Below are 12,060 nucleotides of genomic sequence, written 5' to 3'. Positions count from 1 at the left end.
CCCTGGACCTTCCTCTTCTCCCTCCTCTTCCTCCTCCTGCCCCCCAACGCCTGGGACTTCCCCCTCCTCCTCTTCCTCCTCCTCCGCCTCCTCCTCCTCCTCCTCTTCCTCCTCCTTCTCCTCTTCCTCTAATTACCCCTTCATTACTTAACGGGGTTTAATGACCCCGCCGCTGCCTCAGTTTCCCCACACGGTGACGCCGGTGTCACCCCCCAGCTCGTTCCCGTGGGGACACAGTGGCCCTGTCCCCCCCCACCCGCCCTTCGGGGTCCCCCCGGCTCCTCCCCCTCCGTGACCCCCCAAAGCGGCCGAATTTGGGTCAGCGGGTGCCCCCCAGCCCCCGGTGACGTCACGGCCCTTTGTCCCCAGCGCCGCTTTTGTCCCGGCGCCGCAGCCGCCGCACGTGGCCCTGCCAGTGTCACCCCCGGGCCACCGGGACCCCAAGACACCCGGCCGGGAGGGGCTGCGGGGGGCAGGGGGGGCACAGAGCTCCGCCGGAGTCCCCCGGCACCGGGGCTCTGCCCGGAGGGTCACTGGGGCCTGTCCCCAGGGGCAGGATCCCAAACAGGGGCTGTCCCCCAAGGGGGACCCTGAGCGTCACCTGCGAGCGATGGGGACCCCAAAACGCTGTGCACGGCCCCACACCTGGGCATGGCCCCACTCCTGTGCAAGCCCACCTGTCACAAGTGTCCCCCACACAGCGCCAGCTCCAGCCGTGTCCCCAAATTCCGGGCTCAGCCCTTTCTCCTGGTAGGGGTCCCCCGGGGCCGGTGCCACCATCTCACTGGTGTCCCACCGTGGGGACACCCTCGCTGCCCTGGTGTCCCCAAAGGCTGCCAGACCCCTGTGTCCCCCTGGGCCCCTCCGTGTCCCCCCCCGTCCCCACCGTGTCCCCCCGTGTCCGGGCCAGGCTGTGCCCATGTGTTGTGGCCGCATGCCCGGCGCAGCCGGATGTCCTGCAGGGCGGCAGCCGGACAGGGCCGGTGGCAGATGCGGCCGTGGGGACACCGCGGTGGCACTGGGGGCGCGGTGGCACCACAGTAGCTCATTAGTGTGTCCCTGTGATAAGGCGGTGGCTGCCTGCAGGGGCTGATCAAAGGCCACCGGGCCACCGTGGTGGCACCTGCTGGGGCTGGGGGGATGGTGGCAGGTGTGTGGCAGGGATGGCGGCAGGGATGGGACCGAGGGCACCGCCAGCCTGTGGAGGGGACATGGGTTGGTGGGGAGGGGGACAGGGACACTGCCACCCCCATGGGGACCTGGGGTGATGGAAACGGCGATAGGGACATTATCACCCCCACGGGGACCTGGCATGACAGGGGATGGGGACACTGCCACCCCCATGGGGACATGGGGTGACCATGACAGGGACACTGCCACCCCCATGAGGACATGGGGGGTCAACTCTATCCATCGAGGACACAGGATGATGGGGACAGCGATGGGGACACAGGGGTGACGGTGGGGGGCTGTGGAGGGGAGAGGGTTAGGGGAGCAGTCCGTTGCTATGGAATCCCGTTTCTATGGAACCCGTTGCTATGAGTCCCCGTTGCTATGGAGCCCGTTGCTATGGAGCCTCGTTGCTACAGTCCCCCCGTTGCCATGAGCCCCCCGTCGCTGTGGTCCCCGTTGGTATGAAGCACGTTGCCATGGAAACGGACGCGCTGAACGCTGTCGCTATGGGGTCCCCCGATGCTGTGGACCCCGTTGCTATGGACCCCTCGCTGCAATACGCCCCGTTGCTATGAAAACCCGTTGCTATGGACCCCCGTTGCTACGGAGCTCCCGTTGCTACGGGCCGCCGTAAGTCACCGCGCTGCGGCGCCGCCAGAGATCGCGAACGCCGCTGGAGGGGCGGGGCCGACAGGAAGGTTCCCGCCCCCTCGGCGTGGCTGAGCCAATCAGCGCACGGCGATGGGGAGGAAGGGGCGGGGCCTGAGGAGCGCAGCCGGAAGAGGTCGGTGGGGAGCGGGGGGTGCGCGCGGGGGCGATCCCGGTACAGCCCAGGGACCCCCGTACAGCCCGGGGACCCCCGTACAGCCCGGGGACCCCCGTACAGCCCAGGGACCCCGGTGCGGAACGGGGACCCCATCCTGGAGCGGGGGGCCGCTCCCAGTATAGCCCGGTGACCCCAAACCGAGGGGTAGCTGGTCGCAAGTAGAGACCAGTGACCCCAGACTGGGCCGGGGACCCGTCCCGGTATAGGCCAGTGCCCACTCGCCGCGTTCTGGGAGCGCGTTGGCCGGTGCTGTCTCCCGATCCCGTACCAGTACAAACCAGTGGCTCTTGTCCCCGCACTGGTGCCCCTGTCCCAGCACGGACCCCGTTAACGCCTCCCAGTACGGGCCGAGGGCTCCCCAGTGACCTCCTCGTCGCCCCCAGGTTCTGCCCGTGCCGGTCGCGCGGCTCCAGAGACCCTCGGCCATGGTGAGTGCAGACGGGGCCACCTCAGCTGCGCTGGGGCCACCGCGGCCACGCCGGGGCCACCGTGGTCACCCCCGTGGCCACCCCGTGACACCCCGATTTCCCTCCAGGGTGAACGCAAGGGCACCAACAAGTACTACCCGCCTGACTTCGACCCCGCCAAGGTGGGCTGGGGGGCTCGCAGGGTTAGGGAGGGGCTTTGAGGGGCTAGGGGCTGGCAGGGGGGGTTGGGAGGGATGTCAGGGAGATTTTAGGGGGATATTGGGGTGCTGGGGGAATGTCAGGTTGTGGGGAGGGTGGGACTTTGAGGGGCTAGGGGCTGGCAGGAAGGTTCAGGAAGCTGGGAGTGGAAGTTTTGGGGGGCTGGAAGGGCATGTGGGGATTTTGGGGGGGCCGGCCCCCTCCCTGATCCTCCTTTTCCCCCCCAGCATGGCTCCCTCAACAAGTACCACCACAGCCACCCCCTGCGGGAGCGCGCCCGGAAGCTCTCCCAGGGCATCCTTGTCATCAGGTGAGGGGGGGGGGACACCCCAAAACGTCCCTTGTCACATCCCGGGGGCAGCACTGACACCCCCAAACCCTGCCTGACCCCCCAGGTTCGAGATGCCCTTTAATATCTGGTGTGACGGCTGCCAGAACCACATCGGGATGGGTGAGTTGCACCCCTGTTCTGGGGATTGGGGAGTTTTGGGAGGTCCCAAAGGGTCCCCACATCTGCGGGGGGGGGGGTGATTTGACCCCCCCATCCCCCCACAGGTGTCAGGTATAACGCGGAGAAGAAGAAGGTGGGGACCTACTACACCACCCCTGTGTACAGGTGAGCCACAGCCCCTCCCTCACCTGCGGGGACACCCGGGGACCCCCCGGGGACCCCCTGACCCGTGTGCGCCCCCCAGGTTCCGGATGAAGTGTCACCTGTGCGTCAACTACATCGAGCTGCAAACGGATCCCGGGAACTGCGACTATGTCATCGTCAGCGGGGCCCGGCGCAAGGAGGAGCGCTGGGACCCCCGGGGACAGCGCCCCGGTCCTGCCCACCAGTGAGTCCCAGTATGGCCCAGTGCCTCCAGTCAGTCCCATGGACCCCTGTCGGGCCTGGCACAAGGATGAGCGCTGGGATGCAGGAACAGCGCCCTGGTCCTGCCCAGTCCCTCCCAGTGCCCCCAGTCCCTGCCAGTGCCCCCAGTGAGCCGCGGGTAACGGCGTCCCCACAGCCCCAGAGCAGCGGGAGCGCTTGGCCATGGATCCCATGTTCCGGCTGGAGCACGGGGGTGACAGACCGGGGGGTCCTGGAGCGCGCCACCCCCCACCCTGACGCGGCTGCAGGAAGCTCAGGACGCCTGGAAGGACGATTTTGGCCTCAACAGCCGCCTCCGGAGGCGCTTCCGGGTCAGTGGGGAGGTCCAGGACCCCCAAATTTTCACTGGGGGACTCCGGGACCCTCAAATTTTCACTGGGGGACTCCGGGACCCCGAAAAGCCCAGCGGGGGGGGCTCCTGTCCACGCTGGAGTCTCCAGGACCCCCAGGCACCCCCGGGGGTCTCCGGGCCGTGCCCCCAGCCCCGTCTCGCTCCCAGGAGGAGAAGAAGACGCTGCGGGAAGAGGAGGAGGAGGCAGCAGCGCTGCGGGCGAGGGCCGGGCTCAGCATCCCGCTGCTCCGCGAGGAGGAGGAGGATCGGCGCCTCGCCGCCCTGCTCACCCTGCGCGCCCCCGACTGTGCGTGGGGGGGGTCCCGGGGGGGTTCCCGCGGCGGTTCGGGGCGGCCCCGCGCCCCCCCTGACCGCCCCCCGGCCTTGTCCCCCCACAGCCTACGAGGAGAAGCAGCGGCTGAAGCGCTCCGAGATCTCCCAGCGCTCCTGGTTCGCCCAGGGCACGGCCCGAGCGGGCGGGGGGGGCCCTCCAGAAACTGGCTCTGGGGACGGGGCGAGCGCCGAGGGGACCCCCGGGCCCCCCCCCCGACCCCCGCCGGGCTCGGCATCGTGCGGCGGCGGGCGGGGGAGGACGGCGGGGGTGCGGAGGGGCCGCCCCGGGGGAACTCCGAGGCCGGGTCGGACCCGCCCTGTGCCGCCCCCCAGGCTGGGGGAGCCCCCCCGGGCCCCCCCGGTGCCGCCCCCGCCCCGTCCCTCGTCGCCGACTACTCGGACTCCGGCTCCGAGAGCCCCTGAGCGGGGTTTTGGGGGGCTGGACCCCCGCCCCCCCGGGCTGGTCTGGGGGGGCGCCGAGCCCCCTGCCCACCCCCAGAGACCCCCCCCCCCCCCCCCACCCTGTAATTTATACCCCCGAGCAGCCCAACATTAAAAGCTGTCGGTGGCCTGTCGTGAGTGTCGCATGTCGCGCCATGGGACCCCCGCTCCGGATCGCGACCCTCGGCCCTCCCCGCGCTCCGGTCCCCCCCATGACGCCGCCGTGGGCGGTCCCCTCCCCCCGGAAGGGGCGGTGTCGCGGTGTGGCGATGGCGCTCGAGTCGCTGCGGTACCGGCGTGGCTCCCTCGAGGTGCTGAACCAGCGGCTGCTGCCGGGGCAGCTCCGCTACGAGCGGGTGGGGGGCGTGGAGCGGGCCTGGGGCGCCATCCGCGACATGGAGGTGAGGGGAGACCCCCCCCCAGTGCCCCCGACCCCCTCTGAGCCCCTGGTCCTGGCCCCCTCCCACCCGTCCCCAATCACCCCCGCAAAACCCCCTCCTCTCCCTTCCCCCCACCCACTCCAACCACCCCCTTGTTTGGGGAGCTCCCAAATCCGCCCGGGAGGTGCTCAGGGACTGTTCTGTGCCCCCCCCCCCAAGGTGCGGGGGGCTCCGGCCATCGCCCTGCTGGGCTGCCTGAGCCTGGCCGTGGAGCTGGCGGGGGGCGCCGGGCCCTCCGATGATTTGGGGGCCCTGGAGGAGTTTGTGGGGCAGAAATTGGGGTTCCTGCTCAGCGCCCGCCCCACGGCCGCCAACCTGGGCCGCGAGGCCGAGCGGCTCCGGACGTTTGTCCGGCAGCAGGTGGAGACCCCCGGCGTCACCCCCCAGCAGCTGCGGGAGAGGTAACGGGGGTGAGCGGAATTTGGGGGGCGCTGGGGGGCTGGGAGGTGGTGGTGGGGGGTGTTGTCAATATTGGGGATCCCCAATATTGGGGGGAGTTGGGGGGCTGGGAGAAGTCTCAGGTGGTTCCTGGGATCCCTCTGGGGTGGATTTGGGGTGTTGAGGGGGGGTCCTGAGGTGGTCCTGGGGTGGATTTGGGGTTCCAGGTGCCCTTGGGGTGGGTTTGGGTGTTGAGGGGGGTCTCGGGATCCCCTGGGGTGGGTTTGGGGTTAGCGTTGGGGGGGTCACACCCCCCGTTTTTCCCTTCCTTCCCAGCATCATCGAGTACATCGAGGGGCTTCTGGAGAAGGACCGGAGGGACAATCGGAACATTGGGGCGCACGGGGCGAGCGATATCCTGGGGAGGGTCCCGGGGGGTGGCCCTGTCACCCTCCTGACCCACTGCAACACCGGGACCCTGGCGACAGCGGGCTACGGCACCGCCCTGGGTACTGGGAGCACTGGGGGGCGCAGTGTCCCCCATTTCCCCCAGGGCTTGTGCGGAGGTCTCGATGGCGGGGGGAGGTGTCTCTGTCGCGGAGTCCCTGACATGTCCCTCGTGTCCCCAGGTGTCGTGCGGGCCCTGCACCAACGTGGGTCTCTGTCGCGCGTGTTCTGCACCGAGACCCGGCCCTACAACCAGGGCTCGCGGCTCTCAGCACTTGAGCTGCGCCACGATGGCATCCCTGTCACGATAATCGCCGACAGTGCGGCCGCCGTCACCATGAGGGAGCGGGGAGTGCAGGGTGAGGGGTGGTGGGGGCCGGGGGGACACACGGAGGGGGTGACATGGGAGGGGGATGGGGACAAGGGATGGGGAGGGGAAACAGGATAGGGAGGGGACACGAGATGAGGAGGGGACACGGGACAGGATGGGGACAAGGAGGAGGGACACGGGATGGGTGACAGAGGCTGGGGACAGGTGACATGGGAAAGGACTGGGACAAAGAGGGGGGGCACAGGGAGGGGACGTGATGGGGGCAGGTGACAAAGGACAGGTCCCCCTGACCCCGTTCTGTCCCTAGCCGTGGTGGTGGGCGCTGACCGCGTGGCTGCCAACGGGGACGTGGCCAACAAGATCGGGACGTTCCAGCTGGCGGTGGCCGCGCGGCACATGGAGATCCCCTTCTACGTGGCCGCCCCAAGCAGCACCTGTGACCCCACGCTGGCCTCGGGCCGCCTGATCCCCATCGAGGAGCGGCCGGGGACAGAGCTCACCCAGCTCGGGGGCGTCCTCCTGGCTGACCCTGGTGGGTGCCGCGCATCGGGCGTGTCCTGGGTTGTCTCATTTGGGCAGGTCAGGGTGTCACAGACCCCAGGGTGGGTTGGTGTCTAGGGATGGGGGTTCCCTGATGGGTCAGGGGGTGCCCTATGGGTCAGGGGGTCCTAAATGAGGTGGGGCGGTCGCATTTGGGTCAGGGGGTCCTGACAGCCTGGGGTCGCTGCCAGAGCCCCTCTGACCCCGTGTTCCCCCTCCTCCTGCAGACGTCGATGTGTGGAACCCCGCCTTTGACGTCACGCCGCATGAGCTCATCACGGGGGGCATCATCACGGAGTGGGGGGTCTTCGCCCCCTCCGAGGTGTGCCGGGCGCTGGCGGAGCGTGGGGAGCAGTGACAGGTTCCGGTGTATCCCGGCAGTCTTTGCAGCAATAAAGCCCCGGTGAATCCCGGCAGCCTTGGCGGCAAAAACGCCCCGGTGTATCCCGGCAGGCTTTGCGGCAGCGAGGCCTCGGTGTATCCCGGCAGGCTTCGCGGCAGCGAAGCCCCGGTATATCCCGGCAGGCTTTGCGGCAGCGACGCCTCGGTGTATCCCGGAAGGCTTTGCGGCAGCGAGGCCCCGTTATATCCCGGCAGGCTTTGCGGGAGTTAGGCCCCGGTATATCCCGGCAGGCTTCGCGGCAGCTATGCCTCGGTGTATCCCGGCAGGCTTTGCGGCAGCGAGGCCCCGGTGTATCCCGTCAGGCTTTGCGGCAGCGAGGCCCCGTTATATCCCGGCAGGCTTTGCGGGAGTTAGGCCCCGGTGTATCCCGGCAGGCTTTGCGGCAACGAGGCCTCGGTGTATCCCGGCAGGCTTTGCGGCCAAAACGCCCCGGTATATCCCGGCAGGCTTTGCGGCAGCGAGGCCTCGGTGTATCCCGGCAGGCTTCGTAGCAGTAACGCCCCGGTGTATCCCGGCAGGCTTTGCGGCAGCGAGGCCTCGGTATATCCCGGCAGGCTTTGCGGCAGCTAGGCCCCGGAGTATCCCGGCAGGCTTTGCGGCCAAAACGCCCCGGTGTATCCCGTTAGGCTTTGCGGCAATAAAGCCTCGGTGTATCCCGGCAGGCGTTGCGACAGCGAGGCCCCGGTATATCCCGGCAGGCTTTGCGACAGCGAGGCCCCGGTATATCCCGACAGGCTTTGCGGCAGCAGTAACGCCCCGGTGTATCCCGGCTGGCTTTGCGGCAGTAACGCCCCGGTGTATCCCGTTAGGCTTTGCGGCAGCGACGCCCCGGTATATCCCGGCAGGCTTTGCGGCAGCGAGGCCCCGGTATATCCCGGCAGGCTTTGCGGCAGTAACGCCACGGTATATCCCGGCAGGCTTTGCGGCAGCGAGGCCTCGGTGTATCCCGGCAGGCTCTGCGGCCCAAACGCCCCGGTGTATGCCGTTAGGCTTTGCGGCAGCTATGCCTCGGTGTATCCCGTTAGGCTTTGCGGCAGTGACGCCCCGGGGTATCCCGACAGTCTTTGCGGCAATAAAGCCTCGGTATATCCCGGCAGGCTTTGCGGCAGTAACGCCCCGGTATATCCCGACAGGCTTTGCGGCAGCTAGGCCCCGGTATATCCCGGCAGGCTTTGCGGCCAAAACGCCCCGGTATATCCCGGCAGGCTTTGCAACAATAAAGCCCCGGTATATCCCGGCAGGCTTTGCGGCAGCGACGCCCCGGTATATCCCGACAGGCTTTGCGGCAGCAGTAACGCCCCGGTGTATCCCGGCAGGCTCTGCGGCAGCTAGGCCTCGGTGTATCCCGGCAGGCTTTGCGGCAGCGAAGCCCCGGTATATCCCGGCAGGCTTTGCGGCAGCGAGGCCTCGGTGTATCCCGGGGGCTTTGCGGCAGCTAGGCCTCGGTATATCCCATTAGGCTTTGCGGCAGCTAGGCCTCGGTGTATCCCGGCAGGCTTTGCGGCAGCGAGGCCTCGGTGTATCCCGGCAGGCTTTGCGGCAACGACGCCTCGGTATATCCCGGCAGGCTTTGCGGCAGTAACGCCCCGGTGTATCCCGGCAGGCTGTGAGGGAGTTAGGCCCTGGTGTATCCCGGCAGGCTTTGCGGCAGCGACGCCCCGGTATATCCCGGCAGTCTTTCCGGCAGCTAGGCCTCGGTGTATCCCGTTAGGCTTTGCGGCAGCAAAGCCCCGGTATATCCCGACAGGCTTTGCGGCAATAAAGCCTCGGTGTATCCCGTTAGGCTTTGCGGCAGCGAGGCCTCGGTATATCCCGGCAGGCTTTGCGGCAACGACGCCTCGGTATATCCCGTTAGGCTTTGCGGCCAAAACGCCCCGGTGTATCCCGGCAGGCTTTGCGGCAGCAGTAACGCCCCGGTATATCCCGATAGGCTTTGCGGCAGCAGTAACGCCCCGGTGTATCCCGGCAGGCTTTGCGGCAGCTAGGCCCCGGTATATCCCGGCAGGCTTTGCGGCAGCGAGGCCTCGGTGTATCCCGGCAGGCTTTGCGGCAGCTAGGCCCCGGTATATCCCGGCAGGCTTTGCGGCAATAAAGCCTCGGTGTATCCCGGCAGGCTTTGCGGCAGCGAGGCCCCGGTGTATCCCGTTAGGCTTTGCGGCAGTAACGCCCCGGGGTATCCCGGCAGGCTTTGCGGCAGCGAGGCCCCGGTGTATCCCGGCTGGCTTTGCGGCGGCGAAGCCCCGGTATATCCCGGCAGGCTTTGCGGCAGCGACACCCCGGTATATCCCGTTAGATTTTGCGGCAGCGAGGCCTCGGTGTATCCCGTTAGGCTTTGCTGCCAAAAACGCCCCGGTGTATCCCGTTAGGCTTTGCGGCAGCGACGCCTCGGTGTATCCCGGCAGGCTTTGCGGCAGTAACGCCCCGGTATATCCCGGCAGGCTTTGCGGCAGCGAGGCCTCGGTGCATCCCGGCAGGCTTTGCGGCAATAAAGCCTCAGTGTATCCCGACAGGCTTTGCGGCAGCGAGGCCTCGGTGTATCCCGGCAGGCTTTGCGGCAAAAACGCCACGGTGTATCCCGGCAGGCTTTGCGGGAGTTAGGCCCCGGTGTATCCCGTTAGGCTTTGCGGCAGCTATGCCTCGGTGTATCCCGTTAGGCTTTGCGGCAGCGACGCCTCGGTGTATCCCGTTAGGCTTTGCGGCAGCGAGGCCTCGGTGTATCCCGGCTGGCTTTGCGGCCAAAACGCCCCGGTGTATCCCGGCAGGCTTTGCGGCAGCTATGCCTCGGTGTATCCCGTTAGGCTTTGCGGCAGCGAGGCCTCGGTGCATCCCGGCAGGCTTTGCGGCAATAAAGCCTCAGTGTATCCCGACAGGCTTCGCGGCAATAAAGCCTCGGTGTATCCCGGCAGGCTTTGCGGCAAAAACGCCTCGGTGTATCCCGGCAGGCTTTGCGGCAGCAGTAACGCCCCGGTGTATCCCGGCAGGCTTTGCGGCAGCTATGCCTCGGTGTATCCCGTTAGGCTTTGCGGCAGCGAGGCCTCGGTGTATCCCGGCAGGCTTTGCGGCAGTAACGCCTCGGTGTATCCCGGTGTGCCGCACGCTCCGCCCCGCCGGTTCTCAGCGTGTTCCGGCCCTAACGCGGAAGTAGCGGCGATGGCGCAGGGCCGGCCCAAGGTGGCGGCCAAGCGTCCCAAGGCGGCGGCGGCGGCGGCGGCCCGGGGTACTCGGGGCCCGCGGAAGGGAGGTAAGGTGGGTCCCAGGGCCGGGGATCCCGGCGAACGGTGTAGGGGGACAGGCGGGCTGGGGGTCCAGGGGTCGCTCAGGGGAGCCCCGGGAGGGCGAGAGGAGGCCTCAGGACTCTGGGGTGGAAGGGAGGCTCTGGAGGTGGCGGGCGTGTCCCATAGAAGTCCTGGCGGTCTCCGCTGCCCTCCCTGGGGTCTCTTGCGGGGCCTCACGGCTTCTGGGAGCTCGGGGTTGTCAGTGGGGGGGGTCCCGGGGATCTCTCGGGTCTCAGCCCAGCCGCCTTCTCCACAGGTCGCACCATCGCCCCGAAGAAGCTCCGTGTGATCCAACAGCAGAAGCTGAAGAAGGTGGGGGGGGGGGGGGGGGGGGGCGCGGCGGGGTTTGCGGGATCCCGAGGGGTCTGGGGGGGATCCATCTGTGCCCCCCTAACCCCCCCGTGCTTCCCCTCCCCAGCGCCTGGAGGTCGGGATCCGGATGCGGATCGAACGGGAGACGGTGCAGCGCGCGCAGGGCGGCCTCCCCAAAAAGCTGGCGCTGGTCACGGCGCCAGGCCCCGCCAAGGGCAAAGCCAAGAAGGGCCGCGGCTGAGACCCCCGGGGAACGCCCTCTGAACCCTCCTTCAGTGCCCTCCCCGAGGATCTGCGGGACTCCGGGCTGTTCTCAGCCCCCCATCGTTGTTTAATAAAAGGGGTTTGTGGGCGGCGGTCCCCCCCCGCACCCCCGACGCTGGTGTCTGATTTGGGGGGGCCCGGGATGTGGTCGGAGAGGGCTTGGGGAGCTCCTGGAGGACAGATTTGGGGAGGGGGGTGGACATCGGTGTAGCCCCGAGAACGGGGGGCCCCTGGCGGTGTCACTTTATCCCCCCGGCAGGTTCTGGGGGGAGGGAGGGCGTCCATGTCTCTGGGGCTGGGCCAGGTATTCCCGGGGGGTCTTGAGGGACGATCTCGGGGTCTCGGGGGGGTATCATTGCATCCAGTGGGGGGGATCCCGATGTTCTCGGGGGGTGTTTCTGGGGGGGTCTCGGTGTCTTCATGGGATTCTGGGGGTCCCTAAGAGGTTTCTGGGGGGGGGGGGGGGTCTTGAGGAGTCCTTAAAGCGGGACTAGGGGGAAATGTTAGTGTTCCTCGGGGGTCCCGGTGTCTCTGCGGGTGCTCTCAGAGGGGTCTCCATGGATCGCCGGGCCTGTGGGGGGGATCCCGGCCCCCTCCCCGTTTCCCGGCGCCGCCACAACTTTATGAATGGATCGCCAGGTCCCGCCCCCGCTCCGCGCTGATTGACAGCGGAGGGAGCCGCGGCAGCCAATGGGAGCGCGGCGGGGCGGGGCCAGGCCCCGAGGGCGCCACGCCCCCTCCTGGGCGGGGCACAGACACGTGGGCGCCTCCCCTCCCCCACAGCGGGCGCGGCCTGCGCGAAAGCCCCGCCCCCAATGACGTCAGGGAAATTCCCTGGAATCGGCGCCGCCGGGTTTATTTTGGGAAACAAACAGGGAACGATTGGGGGAGGGGCCGGACGCCGGAGCCCCCCCCGGGGCCTCGCGTGGGGCGGGGCCCCCCAGACCCCTCCAACCCCTCCCGTGACTCACGTACAGTCGGGGGGGCCGCGGCCGCCGCTGCCGGGGCTCGCCCGGGACCGCGGGGGGAAAGCGGGGGGGGGGGACGGGGGCCAGCAGCCGCG

General features: G+C 68.5%; 4 protein-coding genes across 5 annotated transcripts; all 4 read left to right on the top strand.

The window, feature by feature from the left end:
• The first annotated feature begins 1,963 nt into the window (after window positions 1-1,963).
• YJU2B (YJU2 splicing factor homolog B) lies at window positions 1,964-4,813 on the top strand. Its single transcript, XM_048289900.1, is given in 10 exon segments — window positions 1,964-2,427; window positions 2,535-2,588; window positions 2,853-2,935; window positions 3,021-3,076; window positions 3,181-3,241; window positions 3,321-3,451; window positions 3,615-3,706; window positions 3,709-3,813; window positions 4,002-4,140; window positions 4,232-4,813. Coding segments are annotated over 10 exon segments (1,215 nt in total). The 5' UTR covers window positions 1,964-2,424; the 3' UTR covers window positions 4,723-4,813.
• Window positions 4,814-4,844: 31 nt separating this feature from the next.
• Window positions 4,845-7,159, top strand: MRI1 (methylthioribose-1-phosphate isomerase 1). Of its 2 annotated transcripts, none has more exons than XM_048289898.1 (6): window positions 4,845-4,918; window positions 5,207-5,448; window positions 5,762-5,934; window positions 6,055-6,231; window positions 6,511-6,735; window positions 6,971-7,159. In XM_048289898.1, exons 1-6 carry the CDS (start codon window positions 4,877-4,879, stop codon window positions 7,099-7,101), a joined length of 990 nt encoding a protein of 329 aa, XP_048145855.1. In that variant the 5' UTR covers window positions 4,845-4,876; the 3' UTR covers window positions 7,102-7,159. The 2 variants fall into 2 exon arrangements, with proteins under 2 accessions (XP_048145855.1, XP_048145854.1); XM_048289897.1 differs by having other exon boundaries at window positions 4,851-5,008.
• An 88-nt stretch (window positions 7,160-7,247) lies between these two features.
• LOC125318934 (mRNA decay activator protein ZFP36L3-like) lies at window positions 7,248-9,260 on the top strand. Its single transcript, XM_048289899.1, has 2 exons — window positions 7,248-7,628; window positions 7,881-9,260. The coding sequence occupies exons 1-2, from the start codon at window positions 7,391-7,393 to the stop codon at window positions 8,603-8,605; spliced, it is 963 nt and encodes a 320-aa protein (XP_048145856.1). The 5' UTR covers window positions 7,248-7,390; the 3' UTR covers window positions 8,606-9,260.
• Window positions 9,261-10,120: 860 nt separating this feature from the next.
• Window positions 10,121-11,110, top strand: C32H19orf53 (chromosome 32 C19orf53 homolog). The gene is made up of 3 exons (XM_048289822.1): window positions 10,121-10,387; window positions 10,678-10,733; window positions 10,840-11,110. The coding sequence occupies exons 1-3, from the start codon at window positions 10,297-10,299 to the stop codon at window positions 10,972-10,974; spliced, it is 282 nt and encodes a 93-aa protein (XP_048145779.1). The 5' UTR covers window positions 10,121-10,296; the 3' UTR covers window positions 10,975-11,110.
• Window positions 11,111-12,060: the final 950 nt, after the last annotated feature.

This window comes from Corvus hawaiiensis, chromosome 32, assembly GCF_020740725.1.
Source record: "Corvus hawaiiensis isolate bCorHaw1 chromosome 32, bCorHaw1.pri.cur, whole genome shotgun sequence".
In the NCBI taxonomy this organism is placed as follows: domain Eukaryota; kingdom Metazoa; phylum Chordata; class Aves; order Passeriformes; family Corvidae; genus Corvus; species Corvus hawaiiensis.
The sequence above is the reverse complement of the archived record's forward strand: the minus strand, read 5'-3'. Positions and strand labels throughout refer to the sequence as shown.